The sequence below is a fragment of the Trachemys scripta genome, chromosome 1 (assembly GCF_013100865.1).
Source record: "Trachemys scripta elegans isolate TJP31775 chromosome 1, CAS_Tse_1.0, whole genome shotgun sequence".
In the NCBI taxonomy this organism is placed as follows: domain Eukaryota; kingdom Metazoa; phylum Chordata; order Testudines; family Emydidae; genus Trachemys; species Trachemys scripta.
In genome coordinates this window covers 190389452-190413655 of record NC_048298.1, presented here as the reverse complement: position 1 = coordinate 190413655, position 24204 = coordinate 190389452, and the positions used below count along the sequence as shown (strand labels likewise).

Below are 24204 nucleotides of genomic sequence, written 5' to 3'. Positions count from 1 at the left end.
TTAGATGGTTGTTTCAGTCCAAAAAATATTATTAAGATGGCTTCTGTTTGCATAACTGATGCTGGTAATAGAATGTTTGGTATCGGTTATTAGACATCCCAGTATATTACAGTACTCAGTCTAATCTAATCTAATGCATCTAAAATTCACCCATCACTGTGGTATCTAGGAGCCATAAAAACAATTTAAAAAGTAACAATTATCTAAGAGCATCATACCTATTTTGCCTGATATCCAGCCAAGGAATGCTCTGCGCAAGTCAGCGTGGGGCTACAAAGCTGTCCTCCTCTTACATGCACACCTCAATACTGTGCCACCCCAGATGCCACAATTTGGGGAATAACACTACAGCACTGGTGAATGGAATAAAATAGAGCAAAAGAGTGGGACTTAAGCACAGCGTAGGCCTCATGCAGACCCTATGAGAATATGTACTATTAGAAAGGGGTACCCATTAGCAAATAATAAATATATCTGAAATAAACTGAATTTAATGGACACATGCAGGAGGGTGTTATACAATACTGTAAATCTAACCTTGAGAAGTAAGGATTTTCTTAAGGAGATGAATATCAACAACTCCATCTCGCAGTCCCTCATAACAGAGATCAATGAGCTAAATTCGTCCTTGCTGAACTCCCTTGACTGCAATGCAGTTAAACCAGAGTTGTATTTGGTTCAAGGCCTCATTTCACTGTTGATAGAAAAGTGACCAGGGCATGTTCTGAGTGAGTTGTGCACCAACTATAGTTCTTTAATGGCAAACTGCACCTGCAGTTAGATGTGTTCTTGCACCAATCTGAATGCTGTCCCAGAACACAGTGACTCAGAGATTATGTGTGATCAAACTGTCAGTTGCAGGAGGAAATATTCACTGATGTGCTTGTCCACATGCTACCATGAGTTTAGTGAACAAGGTCCTTAAAGTCCCTTGAGCATTTCATGTTTACTACAATAGACATCCCTCGTGATCATAAGGAATTCATTTGGTATATGCATAAGGAATGCAGACTTTGTGGCTGTTCAGCTGTAATTTTGAATAATTTATCAGCCACTAAATGTACAACAAATGAGGCTTTTTACCCAGGAGCTCTCTGCAAATCTTTCTCTCCCTCTCACTCCTTTTTCCCTCCATCTCCACCCTCTACCTTGTAGTGAATTGTAACTACAGTTATAACTGATAAGATAAGACTTTTGTTTCTTTCTATTGAATGACTTTAGTTTTGGCAAAAGGCATTCAGATTGTTCTGTAGATGGTTATAATGCCAGAAAGCAACATTTCATTTTAATTGAATTTAGCTTGTAATAATAAGTAGCTGTTGTTGCTGCCTTTTAAACAAATTCTTCTTTCCCCACCTCTTCCCTTCTGATTAATCTTTTGGGTTCTGCTGTAGGTGCTGGGGTCCCCCAGTTCCAGCCCATTGCCTTGAATGGCCGTATCCAACTTCTCACAAATGGCTCCTTGTTGATTAAACATGTGCTGGAGGAAGACAGTGGATACTACCTCTGCAAGGTCAGCAATGATGTGGGCGCAGACGTCAGCAAGTCCATGTACCTCACTGTTAAAAGTAAGAACTAAAAGCAATTCTTTTTGATCCAAAGCTGAGTTACCGAGGTTTGTTTGTTACCTCCCTGATCCTGATAACATTGAAATTCAATTGCATATTCTTGTAACTGGAATGTCAGTATAGCTGGGTAAGGTTTATTTAGGAGAGTTAAAAAAACGATGAAAAGGCAGAGCGTTGACACTACTTATAGTTCAACAGTGAAGAATGTGGTGAGAACATTCTTTGGGTAAGGACAAGGAATGAATAATGAAGGAGAAATACTATGAGTATCTGCTATCAAACCCCAAGATTGGCTGAGAAGAAGGATGAAGAATTCTTGGACTAATTCTCAAGGTATTGCAGTTATTATATTTATTTTAAATTGGTCATTGGTCGATTGTTTTCAGAAAACACATACATATTTAGTTCTGCAAAAGATTTGGTCAAAGCCTTTTCTATCTGATCTGCGATCTTTACGGGGCTTAAACATATCTTCTTTACTGTGCGGGCAGGATGGACAATTTTTAACATCTGTGTTTGTAGTTCTGTGTTTGTAAAGGTCCTAGCACAATGGGGCCTGGGACCATGGGTACGTCTATACTTACCTCCGGATTCAGTGGTAAGCAATCGATCTTCTGGGATCGATTTATCGTGTCTTGTCTAGACGCGATAAATCGATCCCGGAAGTGCTCGCTGTCAACGCCGGTACTCCTGCTCCGCGAGTGGAGTACGCGGAGTCGACAGGGGAGCCTGCCTGCCGCGTGTGGACCCACGGTAAGTACCTTGTAGTTCGAACTAAGGTACTTCGACTTCAGCTACGTTATTCACGTAGCTGAAGTTGCGTATCTTAGTTCGAACTGGGGGGTTAGTGTGGACCAGCCCCATGACTGGGGCTCCTAGGTGCTACAATAATACAAACAATACATTTTCATAATAATATCTACACAACTTCTTTTAACGTAAGCACAGGTGAGAATATAGAGATGATGATATTGTCATGCTGTCTGGAGCGGCTCACAACCGAAAGTGCCAATCTCAGGTCAGGCTGTCAGAAAACAGGGCAGACACCCCAAACTGGTGGTATGTTCTATAATTAGATTTCACCAAGCCAGTAACAAATGTGTATTCCTGGATCACTAGAACAGTCTTACCATGCAGTCACAGACAGCCCCCTTAAGCATTCCAGCCTATCTGATCACTCAGGTGGATTTTGTGATACTGGTTGCTATACCAAACATCACATCACGTCAGGTTACTCTCAACCCCAAAGGGTCAGTCACTTACCCCAGATCAATGGATACTCTCAATCTCACACCAAAGACAACGCTGACAGCCAATTTCTCTAGTAAAATAACTGAAGGTTTACTAGTTAAGAAAAAGAAATGAGAGTTATTGAGAGGTTAAAATAGGTAAAATACACTAACAGGCGAGTCTACGTTTGTAAGTCCAAAATGATAGCAGAGATTTGTTAATCTGCTAGTCTCCAAAAGTCTTTCAGGGTTACCCAATATAACTCTGGGGATCTCTGTCCACTCCCTCAGTATTTCTACTCTGATGGAATCCAAAACAGTCCAGAGTTGAAGGATCTTTCCTAGAATTCATCTTTTATAACTTCTTCACACAGAATGCTAGCTGACAGCTTTTGTACCCTTATGAGCCTTCCTTTGAATAGATAATGAGAGCAATACACCTAACAGTCCATTAGTTTTCATGACGTTCTAACACCTGAATACATTCTTCATTTAACACACTTTTGATCTAAGGTTATTTAATTACATGGTATACATAATGTAGAAGTAATATAATAGCAAACTACAGGCTATAGACAGACAAAAACAATACAATCAACATCCCCCCCCTTTGATCTCTATTAGCATATGAGTGAATTAGTTTGAACACATACTAACACTCAACCCTTCTTCACATACAAGTGAATCGGCCTATGGTTTTGGCTAGAGCTGGTTTATCAGTGTCATAGATATATTCCAGAGGAAGTCACAATGTTGATACATTTCCTCACCATAGAGAGGTACAGAAAATAGTGACACACCAGCACACACCATCCTTCAAACATTCCTTGTTGACTTATTAGAACAGCATTGCTGGAGATCGCCAAGGACAGCATGCATTTTCAAGTCAGTTGTATTTCACAGATTGATTGAATGCTTTGGGAGTTCTGGATGTCAATTGTCTTGACACAGGGCTATCTTTGAAAGTAAAAAGGTATTTTGCCTTTATTTTTAAAGGTATTTAAAAGGCGCTTCCCCTCCCGGGCTCCAGCTGCGCTGGGGAAGCGCCGGCTGGGGGCGCAGGGCCTGGGGGCTGCCCGGCAAACCGTGAAGCCGGTAGCGCTGGGGCAGCCCTTTCCCCGTGGCTGGGAGTGGGAGGGAGGAGGGGGCGGAGTTAGGGCGGGGAAGGGGCAGAGTTGGGGCCGGGCTGGGGTGGGGAAATGGGCGGGGCCAGGGCCCGTGGAGGGTCCTCTTTTTTTATTTATTAGATATGGTAACCCTAGAATACCAAGAATTGCAGATTGTGGTAAATGGATTGCAAAGACTAGTGTGAATCTTATTACACCTGCTAGTTTATAGCCTCAAACATCTTCCACGCTCTAGTTTTTTTGCCAAAAGTGACACACTGATTGGTACAAAGGAGGGGACCATTTTTCCTGATCACTGCAGAAATGACCAGAGTAATGTGGTATACAAAATTTCCAAAACCAAAAATATGAGCAATTACTAATGGTTTTCATAAATCAGGTTTCAACACCAGTTTCCCATGCTTCTGTAATTGACCATTTTTGGACCAGTTTTCAACTACAGTAGCAGTACATTTCTGTAATAAGCTATAGAAAAGCAGCTTCTCCCTTGTTGGCAGCTCTGCACAGTGCCTGTCTGATCACTGCATGCAGTTTCATGTGTGATAAAAGAGCATCTCTTATCAAATAAGAGCAGGGGCCTCCCTGGAGAGTTAGTTACTGTTTGAATCTAATGAAAACCCCTCTGGCTCTAAGATAGCAAACACACACATGCATGCACTCTCACACATACACACTCACACACATACTGTTCCCAGCATGGGATTAGTAATGCAGCTATAACATACACTGTTTATATGTGGGTATATGCTTAAAGGAGATTCAGATTTAGCTGTAATCAAACATACATTAAGGGCAATCTGGTTTCTGGAGTGACATCAGTAGAATAGTGCAGTTGTGTGCCTATGATATGGCTGAATCCCCAGTTATAATAGGGATTATTATGGTTGAAATGTAATAAACTGCTGTCACTCCAAAGGAGACCCTATGCCTATGTGGTGTTCTCCAGATGTATTCTATTGTTTGTATGTTGTTTTATTTTCCCCTGTGATTATTCTTGCTCCCTTTCCCACTCTGTCACACACTGGCTTCTATGCTGTAGTCCTCAGGGAAATCCTTGCTACTAGATGAAAGCCTCAGATTTCCTCAATGAAATTCACTGTGCTAGTCATTAATTGATCCTGCATAACATGTTTGCCCAGCTGCATGTGTTCACCCTAACTGCCTCCTTTTACTCAAAGGCAGAAGGGGATAAAATATGCTACAGGTAGTGATTTCTGGGTGACAGGGTTAGAACGGAATATCCTTTCAAAAATTCAAAAAGATTAACACAAATATTTTGCTACTTATTTTCTTTGAAGATTCCTTGTGACAAATCAGCTTCCTTTCCCCCTCCCCATATTCCTTGACACTCTATATAGATTTTCAATCTGTATACCAAACCGTAGCATCTCAGATCACTTGAGAAAGAAATATGTGGCTTAATACAGACTTAAAGTCATTGAGCTCTTGAAACCACTCTGAAAAGGAGACATAAGGGGTGGTTTCTTCCACCCCTCCTTTTTAGCCTATCTCTTGAACGACTAGCAACATATGTACACATATGCCAACCATTGAAAGTATAACCATGAATTAAAAATAATAATCTTATACGCAGGTTATTTTTTCCATTTTTAATGAGTGTTTCTGTCTACTCCATTTTCTCCTTTATCTACCTTAACACTTTCAGAGACGTCTTCTATATTAACTGAGATAAATCTCATGTTTTGGAAAGACTGGATTCTTTCCTCTTCCATCATTTCTAGTATCAAGTATACAAAGTTATTCCCTATTTACAGTAGGTGTTAACATAAGATAAGTGTTTTTATTGGTAGTTTATAACTGGCTAGAATTAACATTTGAACTAATATACTTTCCTGGTTTATTGCCTCTTCCTCATTTTTTCTCAAATAAACAGACTTACTATGCAGTTCATATAGGCTAAAAAACAACCTTGCTAGCACCTGGTGGCAATTCCATATGTATTTATATTATTTAGCGCTCCAAATGGCACTTGTTGTAAGATGATTCACCTCAGACAATATGGCTAAAGCTGCATGACTGATGGAGATTGCGTAAGGAATAAGCATACAGGGAAGAGAGATGGTACCAAAGGACAGAGTCCCAAGGAAAATCAACCGAGGGTGAGGAGGAGAAAGAGCCTCCAAAGTGGATATTGGAGCAGCAGCCAAAGGGCTAGACTGAGAACCGTAAAAACATAGTCTATGCCTAACAATTATTGTCCATCCCTTTACCATTTGATAAGTCCATCTGAAGATTACCATTGGGTATGACTGTCTTTCTGCTGGGCTCAACATACGCAGTTTTCAAACTTCACATGTGCCAGGATATATAAAATGTGAAAAAAAACAATAAGAGAGGCCTGAAAGAAGGCATCCAGAAATGGACTTTTTCCAGTGGTGGTTGGAATTATGGGATTCTAAGGAAATTCTACAGAGGATAAGAAGCCTTTCAAGTTGAGGAAAGGACTAAAGTTAATTGAAGGTTGTCCAGGAGTCATAGGAGAAGAGATGTCTATTTAAAATGGGCGCCATTCAAAAATTAACTGCACAGATTGGTTCATCTGAATCCAAACTAGAGTATGTATAACATGTTAAAACAGTTTGGTAATAATTTCTAATTGGAGCCAAGCTTCAGTATAAAACATAGGAAGTAATCTGCGGTATGTTCCTATTCAAATCATCAACTGGATTCAGCCATGATTTCCCTGATCCTTCTTAAATCTATCACTCATTTGCATGCCAGCCGGGAGACTGGTGACATTTAATCTGAACACCAAAACACATCCAGCAAGTCTTGTCTGCCAATAAAATCACTTCATTCACTTTCCTCTCAAATACACTTCTTGACAATTTGCATTATACATGATTAATACATAAACCTAAAGCTGTACCCTAGAGTCAGACTCATGCATCCTTCCAGCATGAATGTATTAGTCGCAGATAATAGTTATCATGCTAAGCTACCCCACTTTAAATATTTTAGCTAAACCCTGCTAGAAATCTGTGACAAGAGCTCAGAGCAGAGAAGAAAACAGCCTGGGATAGGCAGCACTGCCCAGTGGCTAGGCCCCTGGGTTGGGAGCCTGGGGTTCTAGTCCCTACTCTTCCTCTGACCTGCTGTATGACCTTGGGTAAGTTACTTCATCTCTCTGTGTCTGTTTCCCCTCCCACCCTATATCTGGTAACTCCATTTCAATTGTAAGCTCTTCACAGCAAGGTTGTCTTTCATTCTTTCACTCTGTGTGTACAACACCTGGCATGGTGAGGCCCTGATCTCAATTGGGGGCTCTAGGTACTACTGCAATACAAAGAAATTATGATAATTAAATACAAAAACACAAAGAAGAACAAATGGAGGCTTATATAAGGGAACTTTGAGTCCCCTGAAACTATATCTTCCACTGTAGAAAGGTAACACACTACCATATCACTGAGACATTGCAGTAGTCATAGGTGAAAAAAATATATACACCTGTCCTCCTTTGTGTACCTTTACCCTGCAGGATAAAGACACACTTAAATGAGTTTGTCTTACCAAAATACCTACATAATAACATAAGAAAGGCCATACTGGGTCAGACCCAATGTCCATCTAGTCCAGTTTTCTGTTTTCCAGTAGTGGCCAATGCCAGGTGCTTCAGAAGGAATGAACAGAACAGAACAGTTATCAAATGATCCATCCCCGTTGTCCAGTCCCAGCTTCTGGCAATCAGAGGTCAGAGACACTCAGAGCATAGGGTCGTGTCCCTGACCATCTTGGCTAATACCCATTGATGGACCTATCCTCCATTAACTTATCTAGTTCTTTTTTGAACCCAGTTATGGTTTTGGCCTTCACAACATCCCCTGGAAAGAGTTCCACAGGTTTACTGTGTGTTGTGTAAAGAAGTACTTCCTTTTGTTTGTTTTTAACCTAATGCCTATTAATTTCATTCAGTGACCCCTTGTTCCTGCAGTGGATGATAATGGAGCATTCAGTGTGCTTACCTCAGCAAAGTAACTCCAACTAATCACCCATGGTGTGCTGTAAAGGAAGATAAAAATTACCATCCATAGCATGTTCAAAAATCCATTGTAGGAAGAACAGTTGTCTCATGGTGTCAAGTTCACTGTGAACAAGCCCAACTATTCTGACTGATATTTCTTCATCTGGCCTTATTCCATATTTTGCATTTCCATGTTCAATATATAGTGTTTTCCATGACAAAACTCCAGTTGTACACTCTGTGTTTTATTATTTCTCCTTCTATGTTCTGCCATCTTGAGCCAAAGTTTAAAATTTCTTATCTATTGCAGCTACCTTAGGCAGAGAGGGCTGAGATTCTGGCCAATGGAAAAGGGAGACTCCATAGTTCAATGACTTAAACATCTCATCAGAACAATGGAGTACGTAAAGGCGAAAAATAATGAAAAATTAATTCAGTTGAACCGAATGCAGCATATACACCCAAAAAGTGCCTTTTTCTTGCCAGACCCAATTGCCTTGCCTTTTTCTACCCCACCCTCCTGGCCAAAAGATGGGGTATCTTTGTTGAAATATGTAGATATAAACGAACTATTGGGAGCCTCTGTTCTAATTTCAAGTAAATGTTGATGGATTGTAGTACTTTTATTTTTTAATGCAGTCTGGGAGAAGCTAGAGAAAAGCTATGGTAAATTTTGAAAACATGAAAAGGTTCCCTAGACACAAATACTCACTCTTGTTAGTATAACAGGCCCCTTTTTATTCTAATGAGGTCCTCCCACTATGAGAAATGAGCAAGCTCTGAGTGCTGTTTGCTGCCTCTTCAGACCATCGGCACAGCTTTGATTTAAGGACTTGCACTTTAATCACCCATCATGTGTCATTACCCCGACAGGCGGCAGCAGCCGCAAGATACAAGCGCCAGTAAATTGCACTGAAAGTCGCTGAAGCGACCCTTTGTTGATTTTCTTTTACAGCTATTCCATGGCAGATCAGCTGTCATAACAACACAGTGCTTGTGGCAACAGGGTGAAATTAAACGTGAAGTATGTTCAAGGTAGCTGGTAGAAAACTGGAATATCCCTTTTTTTCTGTAGATCTGAATGCTTTTTACTATTCTCACTAATGTCAAGCCTGTGGCAAATGGCTGAAACGACTGCTATATCTCGTCAGATAATTGCCAGATGCACTACAGTACAAATATTAAAGTGCTTTTGTATGCAAATCATTACATTACTATCATTTTTTAAAGAAGGGACTGGAAATTTGCTCTCTTTTTTTAAAGAAAGAACCCTGTAGTAATTGGCTATGCGGGAGGAAAAAAAATAGCAGCGCCTTTTTCTTTCCCAGGAGACTAGCTGCACCAGCAATGCTGCTAGCAGGAAGATGAAACATAGAGATTCTCACCCTAAGGCAAATATAGATAAGTATATATAGACCTACAATATCTTTTTATCTGGATAAACGCCATCACACTCATTATCTTTTCTTGTAGATAGTCGTCTCTCCAAGCCCTGTGGTGCTTGCATAACAAAATTAAACATGAAGTATATGTGGATTTTTTTTAATACTTACATAGAGAACATTCATCTGGGACTGTAATTCTATTTTCAGAAGTGTTCTGCTGTCAGAGGTATCATAAGGGATGTAAAATATTAAGGCATCATTGCAGAGATGATCAACGTAATAAAGTCATTACCATTTCCTCCTTCAAAGCCTTCTTTCAAACTTAATTTTGCTATGAGGCCTACAAGAAACTAGCCAATTACTACTGGATAGTCTGAGGGAAATGGTGTAGGGTAGCCAATATTTTATTTCTTTATATTTAAAAATATATAAATAATCACGATAGGTGAAATGTGTATAAAACTACAGATATTTTCACTGTATCCCTCTTCCCTGCCCTTGGTATGTTACTTTTCCTATTAAACTGTAACTTTTTTTGGAGACAGGATAGTGGCTCTGATCCTGCAATGAGCACCCAGACAGAGCCCTACTGAAGGCAATGGAACTGCGTGCATTCAAGGGTCTGCCCAACAGAGCTCATCACAGGGTTGGGATCTGTGTCTCCTATGTATATGGACAGCACCTAGCACATTATGAGCAGGACCAGAATAAATAATAGTAAAATATTTCCATTTTTCCATTGATATTCTGGTACTTCCATGCTGGCTATTAGATAGAAAATTATCCAGTTCATATTTACCTTCATCAATCTTATAAACCTTTTGTGTTGATGGGAGTGGAATTAAAAATGGATATTTAAAATATAAGATACAGTCGAGCTAGTTCAGTGGTTCCCAAACTTGTTCCGCCGCTTGTGCAGGGAAAGCCCCTGGTGGGCCGGGCCAGGTTTGGCCGATCGCGGCTCCCACTGGCCTGGAGCAGCAAACAGTTAGAGCCGCAATCGGCTGAACCTGCGGAATAAGTTTGGGAATCACTGAGCTAGTTAAAGGGGCAGTATGCCCCGCTCAGAGAACAGTTCACCTATCACAGCAATGCAATTCCCGTGGAGAGAGGGAAATTAATCCAGTGTATATTATAGGTGGCTCGTTGAAATGTAGAGCGCCTCTCTTTCTTTTTTTTTCTTTTTTCTCCCGATATTCAAGTCTAATTCATTTGTCATAGAAATGCAATGTCAGTGGCACTAGAATATAAAGGAAGCTGGTTAAGAGGCATACTTTAATCTTGGAAGGCTTACAGGAAGTGTATTGGAAAATGTCCTCACTTATAGTTTGGGTTTTCTTTTTCTTTTTTGAAAGAGAGAATTTAAAACAAAATTATTCAGTTTAGATGTACCATCACATGAAGCCTGCATGTAGATTCCTGGAATAATATATGTTTTTCTAAATAGGCTTTTAAGCAAGTATATGCCAACTAGCTTAACAGAGTTTCACTATTACTTGTACTTGCTTATTGCACTGTTACAGTATATTTGGAGAGAGCTCTGTATTTTTTTCTATCCTGCCCCCTTAATTGTTATTCCATTATGACACTTTTCAGAGTTACCCAAGGTATCTGGTGTGGATCACTATCACCTGCTTACAGCACGAGAGAGCCTGATCTGTGTCCACCAGGGGAGACCCTCCCCAATGGCAGTTGGCAACACAGGCACTCCTATCCAGCATCCAGGAGCCCAGCTCTTTCCCAATTCAGGCTATCAATTTACACGTGCCACTTTGTTACACTCGAGTGCCCCGTCTCTTCTCTTCTGGACACCCACAATGTACACTTTGAGGTCTGCTGCCTCCGTGAAAGCAGTGAGTCCTATTTCTCCAGTCTCCTTAGCACAAGGCACTTAGGCAGAGGCACCGACTTTCTGAGTTCCTGGGGGATGCGCAATCCCCGGTCCACTCCAGGCCCTGCCCCCACTCCACACCTTCCCCCCAGGCTGCACTCCCGCCTCGCCTCTTCCCACCCACGTCCCGCCTCTTCCTTCCCTCTTCTGCCCCCTCCCCCGAGCACACCACACACTCACTCCTCCCCTCTACCCTCCCAATGCCTACTGCCTGCTGCTGAACAGCTGATCCTCCGCAAGTGGGAGGCATTGCGGGGGAGGGGAGGAGCTGATCGGCGCAGCCCGTGGGTGCTCCAACTCTGGAGCACCCACAGAGTCAGCACCTATGCACTTAGGTTTATAGTAAAACCAAATTGAAGTTTATTTAATGGAGCTTGAGACAGAGATTGAAATAAAAGCGAGTATTAAGGGTTTGGAATTAAGGTTCCAGGTAAAAGAAAAACATAAAATGCAATCAATAGCCTACACTGATTAACAAGTTATTTCCTATCTAATAAGGTACTTCTTTCCCAATAGTCAATCCTTACAGCTTTTGTCTAGTTCAGAAAGCTCAGATCTACCTTTCATGAGACATCCCTCCTGGCAGAGTCTCTCCTCTGCAATGATGACAACTTGTGCTCTCCCTTTATCACTTATATAGTTATAGACTACTGTCTCTTACTCCAGAGGGTTCCTTTTCTTGGCTTTTATTTATTTTATTTTTTTGGTCTTTGTAAATCCTCAAGCTCTACTTGAGACAGGTGTCAGGAGTCCAGGGTAGTGCACTAAATGTTTGAGTTCTTCCTGAAGGGATGCACCCAAAGAATAGTGATGGGAAACTGGACCTCCACCAATAAATCCCACAAGGCTCAATTCTCTCTCTGGTTCTTTTTTAACATTTACATTCAGTGACTAGGTGAACTTGTCAGATGCAAGGACTAAAGTGCCAGCAATATGCAGATAACACACAGCTCTACCTATCCTTCATCACATATGACCATACCTCTACCCCCAAGATGTTCCAGTACTTGCATTAGGTCAGCTCATAGATGAGCTGAAGCTGAACCTGGGAGCTACAGAGAGGTTTTAAAGTCCTCTCAAAGTCAAAAGATTAATGCTGCCTTAAATATGGAGTTGTTACCATGCCACCAAAATACTCTGATAAAACAGTTTTGTGGTAGTTTCATTTTTATTCAATATATAATAGGAAGTATTAGCTAGTATATGCACACAGCTCATCTGTGATTCGGATTAGTTTACATGCAGGCGGATGAGTTTTTTATACTACCGTATAGACACAGGTCTACAACTCCACTTTTTCCCTATACATTCACCTTATTTGGTGGTCATATCAACCCTGTTTCTTGAATAATGTTTAAAAATATATGTGCAATTATGAATAGATTTTTGTCATTGGTGATGGAGCAAATTTAAATTACTTTCCTAATGTGGAAGGCGTGTGTGTGTGTGTGTGTGTGTGTGTTGGCACCCAGCAGAATATAAATTCCCATTATAGGAAATACATGCATGATTCATCATCACTTATTTTTGTATTTGCAGTTCATCAGGAGTTGGGGCTAAATTTGCTAACAGAAAATGAATATGCTTAAATCAGTGATAAATGGCATACTTCTAAAGAAGATATGGTAAAACTGATAGCGAGATACTAATCAATTTACCAGCCATATACAGTACATGTGACTATTTTCCTCCTCAGAAGTGTTGATTACTTCATCCCTATTTTTAAGAAATGAACATTTCTCCTTTTTAGTTTTTCTTCTTTCTACTTACTATAGTGCTAACTTGAGGGTGCTTCCTATTTATAAAGTTATAAGCATATACCAACTTAAATACACTCCAAGGCCAGGATGCACCAAGATATAGATGTCAAGTATCAGAGGGGTAGCTGTGTTAGTCTGGATCTGTAAAAATCAACAGAGTCCTGTGGCACCTTTAAGACTAACAGATATGGATGTTGCTCATAACTTTTCTCATTTTTCACCTGCTCTCCCTCTTTTCTTCTATCCATAGCCCACCAAGCCACTTTCTTCCATACTGGTCATCAGGCCACTTCTCAGTATATTTTGATCACAGTATGTTTCAAAACTCAAGTACGAGGCAGAAGCTGGTATTCTCAAAAGATAAAGAGCAAAAATGCAAGTTTTGTGACTCTAAGAGCATCCCAGTGCCAGAGGGCCAGGGCTCACTGGTATCAGGAAACAAGTTTCAGCTGGCCCGACCAATTCAGTGTACCCCAACTCACTGTGGTTATAATCTGTATCTAAAAGGTGTCATGTAATGTGTCATTGGAAAATTAATAATTCATTGATCATTAATATTCTTGTATGATGTATGTACACAGTGTTTATTGAGAGTTATGGAGATATGGAGATATGCTGAAATTATAACTTTATCTTTATCTTTACTACTAAACTTTATCTGAGCTACAAAAGGCAGAGGGTTAGAACCTCAAGGGATAAGCAATTGAATCAACTGATTGTATACATGTGACATTACTGAGAGTACAATCTGGACTGATGAACAACTGTGTCCCCTCAGTTCTCCAATCTGGGGCACTTTTTACACTGTTTTGCTGTGAGAGCCACCGTTCCTAGTCTGCTCACACACAGCCTCCAGCATATAAATTATACTGTAAGAATGCTACAGCCAGCCATCCTTGAATTATACTGCAGAGCAACACCAGCAACTTCCCAGGTCCAGACTTCCCCCCAGAAATGTGCATTATGTACTGCCCAGCAGTCTCCTGGACAATACAAACTCATATAAAATTCGTCATTTTATTAATAAAAACAATCCTGTTATCTCAAATGGAACTTCCCAAACACTTCAATACAAACACACAAACACACAGGTCTAGAGAAAACAATAAACAAGATTATTAACTACAGAAAGATAGATTTTAAGATTACAAGTAATGAAGTATAAAAATCAGAAGTGGTTACAAGAAAATAAAAGTAAATCACAACTATTGCCTAACTTAACATGTTAGAGTAAATTCAAAGCAAAGGTCTCTCTGACCACGATCTAGAGTCTTATTGGCTAAATTCTTTCAGTCAGGATACCTCCTCCAGTCCAAAGCTGTTTCCTTTGTTCTCCAGGTTTTGTGGTTGCCAGGGGTAGGGAGGAAAGGAGGAACAGATAATTTGGGGCACCTCCTCTCTCCATTTATAGTTCTTTCTCTTCTTCAAGAATCATCTCCAGCTAAGGTTCAGGAAACAGAAAGTCTGCATGGACAGGAACCCCCAGCTGTTTCTTTTTCAGGATGTAGATTTGCACCCACATCCTCTTTCCTGCCAAAGAATGGCCACTTAACCAGCTGATGGTCTATTTGATTTTGTTGACACTGGATGAGATGTTGGCTAGCCTTTTGTCCCCGGGAAACTGGTTTGTGGTTGCCCCCCCTCCCCCACCCCCCCGACTTGGAATATGTCTTGTAATACCATACAGAGGAATTCTATAGCTTTACATGTAATGTTGCCACACATATTTTACCAGGGCAATAGTGATAAGCAAATTATGAGTTTTAAAATGATACTTCACAAGGCATACTTTATACAAAATTTATCATAGTCCCATAAAATGGGTGAATATAGGGATACAGACAATCAAATTACAATATGATTGTATTAAACAAGTTTATTGAGTGAGGTGTTTTATGAAAGTCTGTGACACACTGGTGATTAATATCATGGTAAAATGTATGAATTGACATTATATAAGGAATTGTGGATACTCATTGATATTAGGCTTTACACTCTGTGTCCAAATGAAGGGAAAAACAGATCTCTCCCAGAGAGGAGGGAACATCACAGCTATTTACCTGTCTCCTACATAAATTAAGCATCATGGAATCAAAACAATGGAAGACCCATTTACATACAAAGGAATGGGAAACCCACAGGAAATGAAGAAAAGTATGAGGTCATCCGTCCTCTTGAAACAAATTAATTGAACTTTGGAAGATATATGCAAGGACAGAAGCCATCTTTGGCATCCATCACTAGACAGACACAATGGAACGAGCTCTTGCAAGCTGAGAAAGATGGGTCGTTCAACCAATGTGGGGTTGAAGTATCTGAAAACTGAATATAGGTGAGAAACCTGTTTAGGCAAAGATCTTTCACCTAGGAAGACAAGGGAAAGCAGCCTTTTGTGCTTCTGTGGAGGGTCCTGACTGAGAGAAAGTCGGCCGTGGCTGGAAAGAAAAAAGATTAATAAGAAATCTTCCGTGTACAAAGACTGTAGCTTGTTAAATCTTAGCCATTAGAAAGTGTATTTTATTTGTTTAACATGTAACTCTTTCTATCTTCATTCCTTATACTCGAACTCACTTAATCTCATGTATATGTAATTCCTCCTTGAACCCCTTCAACCTGACTTCTGCTCCCTGAACTTTACTGAAACTGCTCTTACCCCAGCCTAAGTGACCCCTTCCTGACTAAGGCCTCATTCCTATGATGTGTTGACTTCAGTGGTGCATTGTGCGAGCATGGCAGTCTAACCACATGCAATGAATTGCAGGATTGAGGCCTAAGTTGGAGGACCTTTACTCCTTCCTCATCCTCTTTGATCTCTCTGAAGGTTTTGGTATCCTTGGTCATTGCCTCATCAACAACCTATCCTACCAGTCAGCTTTCTGAGTTGGTTCTCTCTTAATTCTTCTTCTATCTCTCTGCCCTTCTTCCAGAATCTATGAGGTTCCTCCTTCCTCCACCTCATATTTGTTGGTATTCTACAAGGCTCAGCCTTCCTCCTGCCTTCCTCTCTTAACCCTAGGTGACCTCATCCACTTACGCATGTTCAGCTACCATCTCCTTACTGATTATTCAGAAATCTATATCTGAGCTGTCTTCCCCTCACCTGTCATATGAAAATGTAGAATTTGAAGAATATTGTCAAATGCAGCAGAAGTTGTGGACAGATCCTTAAAATATGAATCCATGATTTTTCATGCCTACAGTTTCATGTGTTCCTGATGAGCTAAGCATGGACATTTTCAGCATAAAATGTTTGTTTCAAAAAGTTATGCATTTTTGAAAATGGGGGTTATAACGAAAACTGTTTTTACTAATCTTTACTATCATAGGTTCTACCAGGTGCTCACTATATTAGTTATAAAAATTAAATGGTCTTGCATTCTGGATCCTTACAAAGAAGTTAATTTTAGACTCCTCATTCTTCCTCCCTCCCCAGGCAAGCTTTTTAACACCATGGAAAACTTAGAGAGCATTTTAGAAGTTAGCATCTTATACTAGACTATTTAGCCAAGACTTTTATTAAGTCTAAAACAATGTCATTTTCAAGAAAAAGGCACTGAATTCCAACAAAAAAGCATCCTTTGAGAATATATGCAGAGAGTATAAACCATCCCTGAGTACTGAGTGACACACACACTCCACAGTAGTTACATATATTTTGCTGCATAATATTCATGTGGCAAAAGAAAATGTAAAGAGCATAGTTCCTATGCAAATATTTTATGCTTTGGATCCAAAGAGCATATTTGATTTTAAATACAATATTAAGTATATCTGCTAGCCAAAGAGGTTCTCATCCCGCTGCTTCCATCATTATACATATAAGCATTTTTTTTGTAAAGGAAGCAATTTTGTCTTGAGAGATAAAAGAACAGCATTTTAGTAGTCTTTTGTTTTGTACTTCAAACTGTTATTCAAGAGTTACATGGTAGCTGTGATCATATCTTTCTATGAAAATCCTATGATTATTCAGTATAAATACCATGTGTGTATCCTATAATAATCACAGTAAAAGCAAAGGTTAAGTATACAGTTTGGAGACACACTGAAGTTACAGAAGATGCAGGACTAAAGGAGGACTATACAATAGGTCAAAGATCCCTGCAGACAAGTGAATTTCTGGCATTTTGTTTCCCAGACTGCCTCTTGCTGTGCGTTCATCATGTACAGTAATTCACAAAGAAGCACTTGCAAATGGTTAGTAAAGTACAGTCGTTTTCAGCAGCCTAGATAGATTTGCTCTGTGGGAAACTGTTTTTCTTTGGCCTGAATTGTATACTTAAACAAAGATTTCATCTCAGCATCAGTGTCTGAATGCCTATTAAAGTTTTTTCTTTTTCCTTTCTTCAGATATTTTCAATGTGTGATGCCATACATACATACCATAATCTACTGCCTGCATGTTTCTTTGGAAGCAAGGACAGCCTTTGGAGCTGTCCATTTATAACAATGGCTGTTACCTTTAAACTGTTGTAAGAATGTCTTTATGGTACACAGTCCATCATAAAGAACTAAAGAAATGTATCTTAATTTTTAAATAAATCTCATTAGGGGAATACAGGGTTAAGTCTTGTCAAACAAAGAGCCATGATTAGCCAATGAAAGAACTCAGAATATTGTCCCAATCCCTTAAAAACTGAACAGTCTTGGTTAATTGTATCTTTCTCCATCAGGTTCTGCATTGACTTTTTTCTCTTTTCCATCATATGATGAAATATTTGAGTATTTTCATTTAACCTGTAAAAGAGTGTTGTCATAACAGTAATAGACTACTTTGTAAAACTCATTTTGCTTCCCTTAGTGTCATTTATTTAACACTTAGCTTCCATCTGGCAAATGCAAAGGTAGCCCACAGGGATGTAGTTTCAGATTAATGTGTGGGGATGTATGTGCATAAAATACTCCATGATTCTTCAAGATGAGAATAAACACCAAAGTCTTTTCTCTTTCGTTGAAGAAAAGTATTGTTATTATTGAATGACAGGATAATAAGTTCTTTACCTTATGGACTTCTGTTAAAGTCCCAGTATTAATTTGAGCCTCTGAAACATTATTACTCACTCTGCTTTGAAAAGATTAGATCGGGGTTCTCAAAGCTGATCCGCCGCTTGTTCAGGGAAAGCCCCTGGTGGGCCGGGCCAGTTTGTTTACCTGCCGCGTCCGCAGGTTCGGCTGATTGCGGCTCCCACTGGCCGTGGTTTGCCACTCCAGGCCAATGGGGGTGACAAGAAGCGGCGTGGAATGAAGGATGTGCTGGCCGCCACTTTCCACCGCCCCCATTGGCCTGGGACGGCAAACCGCGGCCAGTGGGAGTCGCGATCGGCCGATGCGGCAGGTAAACAAACCGGCCTGGCCCGCCAGGGGCTTTCCCTGAACAAGCGGCAGACCGGCTTTGAGAACCACTGGCTTAGGTAATAGTGCTAATTGATCTTTTACAACTTCAGATATTATTTAGGGATTTAAGTTACTTATAAACAGCATTCATTGTGGACAGCTAGTTGGAAATCTAAATATATCCATCTGTGTGGGCAAAGTGTGTGCATGTGATTAACATTATGTAATTGTTATAACTATTATTGTATTTGTGTGTCTTTCCCATGCTATTCCCATCACACAAGTTGAAGCAGTATCACTTGTATAATGAACTTGCACAGTATAGTTAAGACTGGTAAAATGGTTTCTATATCACACCCTGTTTCCGTATACTCAAAACTTTTTGTGCTGAATATTTCCATGCTTAGTTTTGCAGAATGTCACACTGTGTCATCATCCATTAAAACACACAACCACAAAAAGTAGTTAGCTACCCTTCCCCTTTTTATCTCCTTTAATTACTGGCCACAGTCACCAACACTTTGTGTGTGTGTGTGTGTGTGTGTGTGTGTGTGTGTGTGTGTGTAAGAGAGAGAGAGAGAGAGTGATGCATTCTGTACCCTACCTAAGTGAAGGGACAGAAAAGTGAACAAAAAGGGGTACAAATATGGTCAGTTGATATTGAGAGTCAGATTTCATAAACATAGCTATGCATATTTTTTCCACTAATGCCCAGTTCTAATTTAGTTTTTGCATAGCATGGCCTTCCATCAGATAGTTCTGTCCATTTTGATACTGGTGGCAGTTTCTACTCACGAGTCTCCTGTACAAGAACTTACACACACAGATTTTGAGAGAACTTTTTAAGACCATATGGGGAAGCTTGCCAACGCCATGCATGGTTTTCATATTTCTGAGCATTAAATGTAATCTTCAAGGCTACAATTTTAGAAAAATTGCTTCCTAAGTCTATATTTATACACCTATATGCTTTATGACTTGATTTTCAAACATACTGAATAACCAATAGTTCCCAGTGATTTCAGTGAGAGCTGATTAATACTACACATTTTGAAGAGCTGGACATTTATTTAGGCACCTAAATTTAGGCACTATCTTTTAAAATCTTGGCCTAAACGTTTAAGAAAAATAAACAATGATGGCTAGTATTTATGATAGTACTATATACTGCAGTGGTGGGCAACCTGCGGCCCATCAGTTCTTTTACATTTGCACAGCTGCCCGCAGCTCCCAGTGGCCATGGTTCGCTGTTCCTTTTGTTTTTTGTCTTTTATCATTTTCCTGTGTCAGTTCATTTGAGAGTGTCGTAATTGTCTGTTTTCATTCACATAGTTGTTATTGGGACATTTAATGCATTGGATGAGATACACCACATGTTGTCATAGGCATGTACAGGACCCATGGATCTTGAAAGGTGTGGAATGGGGGGTGTTGATCATTGTAACAGCGGAGATAAGTCTGCAGGTTTTGCATCTCTTGTTCTGGCAGGGTCTGGTGCCGCTTTGGGTTGGTTTGTCCTGGTCTGTGGGGAACTTGATTCTGATGATGAGCTTATAGAGATAGGGGGGTGTGAAGGTTAGAAGGGGGATTTCAGGAAAGATTTATTTTGGGATGGGGTCCTCATCAAGTATAGGTTGTAGTTGTCTGATGATACCCCATATGGGTTACAGTGTGGGATGGTAGGTAACACCACCAACTATAAAGAAATCAAAGAAGACCCCACACTACAATTTACCCAGGAATTTAAGGATATCATCAAATCCTTCCCCAGACCACTCCAAGAGAAACTTTATAAATTCATCCCCTCCAAAAAAGCCTACCCCAGGGACCTTCTGCATGCTTCCCAAGATACACAAACAAGGGAACTCAATCCTTCCCAGGAATTGAAATTAGAGGGGGTGTTTGAATTTACAAGTGGAGTTGTAAAACAACTAAATTGGCAATATTACATGTAACTAGTTGACCACTGTGCGGGGGGAATGGGGGAATTCAGGGGTGTCTATACATATCTGGCCACGGCACTCTTACTGAAGGAATATCAGGACTCATAGAAACTATCCTCAAAACCATTCACCATACAAACGGCCAGCTTCCTCCAGGGCACAACCAACTTCCTCCACAAACTCCACAACATTAACAACCTCCCTCAGCCTTGCCACCATGCATGTCACTTCTCTCTACACCAGCATCTCATGTAATGACAGGATAGCTACCTGCCTCAAATACTTACAAGAAAATGGACAATCCTCAGATATCCACCCCAAACACATCGCCAAACTCATCCATTTCATCCTTACCCATAATAATTTTACATTCAACAACAAACACTTTGTCTAAACCATGGGAACTACCATGGGTACTAGTATGGCTCCCCAATATGCGTTGCGTGTTACAGATTGTTGTAATGAGCCATGAAACCAATATCTCTATCTCTATCCATGTTTTTTAGTGTCTAGCAGCGTCATAAATTTAAGTTCCCAGGCTCACCTTTTGAAGGTGTTGTGCAGGTTTCCTTTGAGGGTGAGTATTGAAAGATCAGATATGGAGTGATTATTTTGTGAAAAGTGTTCACCCACGCTTATTGTCCACTCTATTTCAAGTGACCTCCTACAACATGTGTTAGTGTGACCCTAACAGTACTCCAGTATCAGGTGGCAAGGGTCTCTCTGGTATTTAGTTGAGTCTCAGCTGGCCTGACTCAGTGTACCCCAACTCACTGTTGTCCTCATCCTTCTCTAAAAGCTGCCATGTAAGATATCATGTGCAAACTGGTAACTTGCTGGTCATTAATATTATTATGTGGTGTATGTATGGGTGATATATGAAAAATTATAAATATGTACTAGAAATATGTACTTAACATATGTTTGGCAGGTAGGGCTTAAATCACCCCACATTAGACAAAGGAATGTGGTCTTGCATGCTTGAATGCGTCTCCAATATAAACTGAGCAAAGAGAGACAATGAAAGTACTTTTACAAAAAAGGTAAACAAAGCCGTCAAACTAGTATGTAGCGCCGCAACTACTTAACTATGATGACAGGGGGAGGAGACTGCAAAATTTAACATGGCAACAGCTCCCTAGTGGAAACAACAAGCCGAGCCCCCAGGAGGGCTTCCTGACTTTGAAAACAAAGATAAAACTTCAAGGGTTTAAGCAGAGAGAAAAGGTCATTTTGGTATCGTTCACCTGAAGAGACAAAGAAAGCAAGCGCTTTGAGCTCTGTATTGGATCCTGGCTGAGAACTTGCCAGTCATGCTGGAAGAACAACTGTAATGCGAAAATTACCCTGAACAAAACTGTAGTTTGTTAAGTTAGGTTTTCACCTTAGAAGCATATTTTTACTTTTGTTTGTTTAAACCATGTCTAGCTCAATTCCCTCAACTTGGTATCACTTAAATATCTGGGGGTTTTTTGTTGTTGTTAATAAATGTAATCTTGTTTTATTACACAACCATGTCAGAGCAGTGTTTCAAACTGAAGAGTAAAAACCTCAGTCAAACTAACAGGCTGGTGCTGTGTATTGTCTCTTTAAAGGAATAATGACCTTGGTAAGGTTTTATTAGTACTACAGTGAGAGGGACTGATCACTGCAGGGGAGACGGTTTTGGAGAGACTTGGGCCTGGAGGCAGTATTGGCATCACCCTGCAAGGAATAACTAGGCTGGTGGAAGCCAGGATGAGGCAATTGTGCTGAAAGCAGGCTGCTGGTGTCAGAAATCTGAGCTAAAGCTGAACAGCATAGAAGAACCCCCAAGTTGTAAGGCAGGTGGTGACACAACCTCTTAGTGGTCTGGGTGAACCCCCAAAGCATCACAGTTACCCCTTATGCTTAACTATCTGTCCCAAATTGTATTTAGCTCAGACACTCTGATTTCCTTCCCCAGACCCGAAGAAGAGCACTGTGTAGTTTGAAAGCTTGTCTCTTCCACCAACAGAAGTTGGCCCAATAAAAGATATTACGTCACCCGCCTTCTCATATCCTGGAACCAACATGGCTACAGCTACACTGCAAACAGCAAGAAAGAGGCATTTTGTGATGTAGGCACGTCACGCTGTTTCATACACCTCTGGCTGACAAAGGTTGACTCCCTGCCAAAAATTTAAAGTCATACTCCAGTATTTTCAGCTGGAAATCAGTTTTTAAAACGGTGAAATAAGGCAGAGCAGACTTCCAATAAATGATTGTGTGTTATCAGTGAAAATCCCCTCACTGTTTGCAAACCTAATGTCCCTCTCTAATTAAGATATAAGTAATTGCTTAATGAAGTTAATGTATTTTAATGCAAATGGGCATGTATGTAAATGGTGAATATGACTGCCAAAGCCCTAGCCCTCATGATTTTTGCTGATTCCATGTGATACATGGACCTGATCATACAGCCAATCTGATTTGAAATATTCCAGACAGGATTTTGTTTTTCGTCATAAAACATCTCTGCTTGACTCACATTTTTCATGGATTTTAAATAATCCATTAGACATGGGAGTAACAAGCAAATGCAATTGCCTTGTGTCCTTGCTATTTTTATAAACGTATATATTCTTCAAAAGGAAAATTTGTATGAAATACCAGTAGCAGCTTTACTCATCTAATCCCTCTTAAACTCAAACATATTTAAAGCAGCACACCTATAGCCAGATTGTTTTGAAAAAGGTTTTTGAATTTTGTTAATTTATAAATTCCATGTAGTAATAGTTCAAGTTTATTAAAATATTTGCTATCAACAAAACAATTTCTATAAAGATACCAGTTGTGCAGGATTCTCTCTTCTTGGCTTTAGCTCCTGAGCACGAAACTGGCAGAACTCACAAAGCTCTTAAGCAGGGATTAAAATAAGGTACTGTGCAGAAGAGTATACTTGCTTTTTCTTCCGTTGCCCTGGAGGAGCAGCTCCCCCATCTACATTTGCTCTGGCTAGTGTGGCGAGAGCTCCCCCTCCTGTTTCAATCTACTTTAACCATTGCTCCTAAGGTTATTTGACTCATGAGGGCAACAGTAGCAAGGTGGAGGGTGAGCCAGGCGCCCTACATGGCTACTCACTCACATGCTGTCAAATATAAATGCTCTCCAACCATTCCATTCAGTTCATTTGAGCTTGTCTACCTGGCATATTTTTCCGATTCTTCCTATATACCAGTATAGTTAAAGTGCTATAGTTACACTGGTATAACTCCGCATGTGAACACTCTTATTCTGGACTTAGAGTGTCTTTTTTCAGCTTAGTTTAAACCACTTGCAAAGCAACATAAACAAAACTGGAAAAAGGCCCTCTGATACTATAATAGGAGTGTCCACATATGGAGTTATGCCAGTATAAATATAGTGCTTTAAATTCACACCGTACCTTATACTGGAATAACTTTCCCACACAGACAAGGCTTTAGATGAAAGGAGGCGAAGCTCCCAGAAAGACAAGCCATGTCAAGATGATCAACATAAGAGCATGCCCCATTTATATAGCACCACGCTATAGAAAAACTAGTAAATTGTCTCAAGTTTAATTCAAGACACATAGGCTCTGTCCTTCTCTTCATAGATATCTCTGCATCCCATAATATCAAGGGGGGAAGGGTTACATCTTTTTCTTAAGAACCTATTACATATCTAATGAGTAGAATTAGTCATCGGCAAGATACTATATTTGTTTTGTTTTGCCTTTTTTTACTTCCTATACTTCCAATGAGATTAAGCATTTGTATCCATTTAGTCTTCTTATTGTGTGTTTCAGCAATGAAATATGATTGATTTTCACAGCTCTCATGCAAGTAATGTAATGCTTGAGTGGAATTTGAGTCTGGCATACCAAATGTATGCAGTGTGATATTTTCCTAGCAAAATATTGACTATTCACTAAAAATCTGACTTGTGTGGTATTGCATAGAATTCTTTTAAAATGAGAGTTCTTTTTTTTAAAAAAGTATGT

The 24204-nt window shown here is 40.0% G+C and overlaps 1 protein-coding gene across 2 annotated transcripts in view; it reads left to right on the top strand.

The window, feature by feature from the left end:
- The window catches only part of DSCAM (DS cell adhesion molecule), a 613017-nt gene that overhangs the window by 408920 nt on the left and 179893 nt on the right, over positions 1-24204 (top strand). For both annotated transcript variants that reach the window (XM_034753123.1, XM_034753134.1), the window contains exon 11: positions 1395-1568. In XM_034753123.1, coding sequence (XP_034609014.1) covers positions 1395-1568 — 174 coding nt within the window. The remainder of the gene's footprint in view (positions 1-1394; positions 1569-24204) is intronic.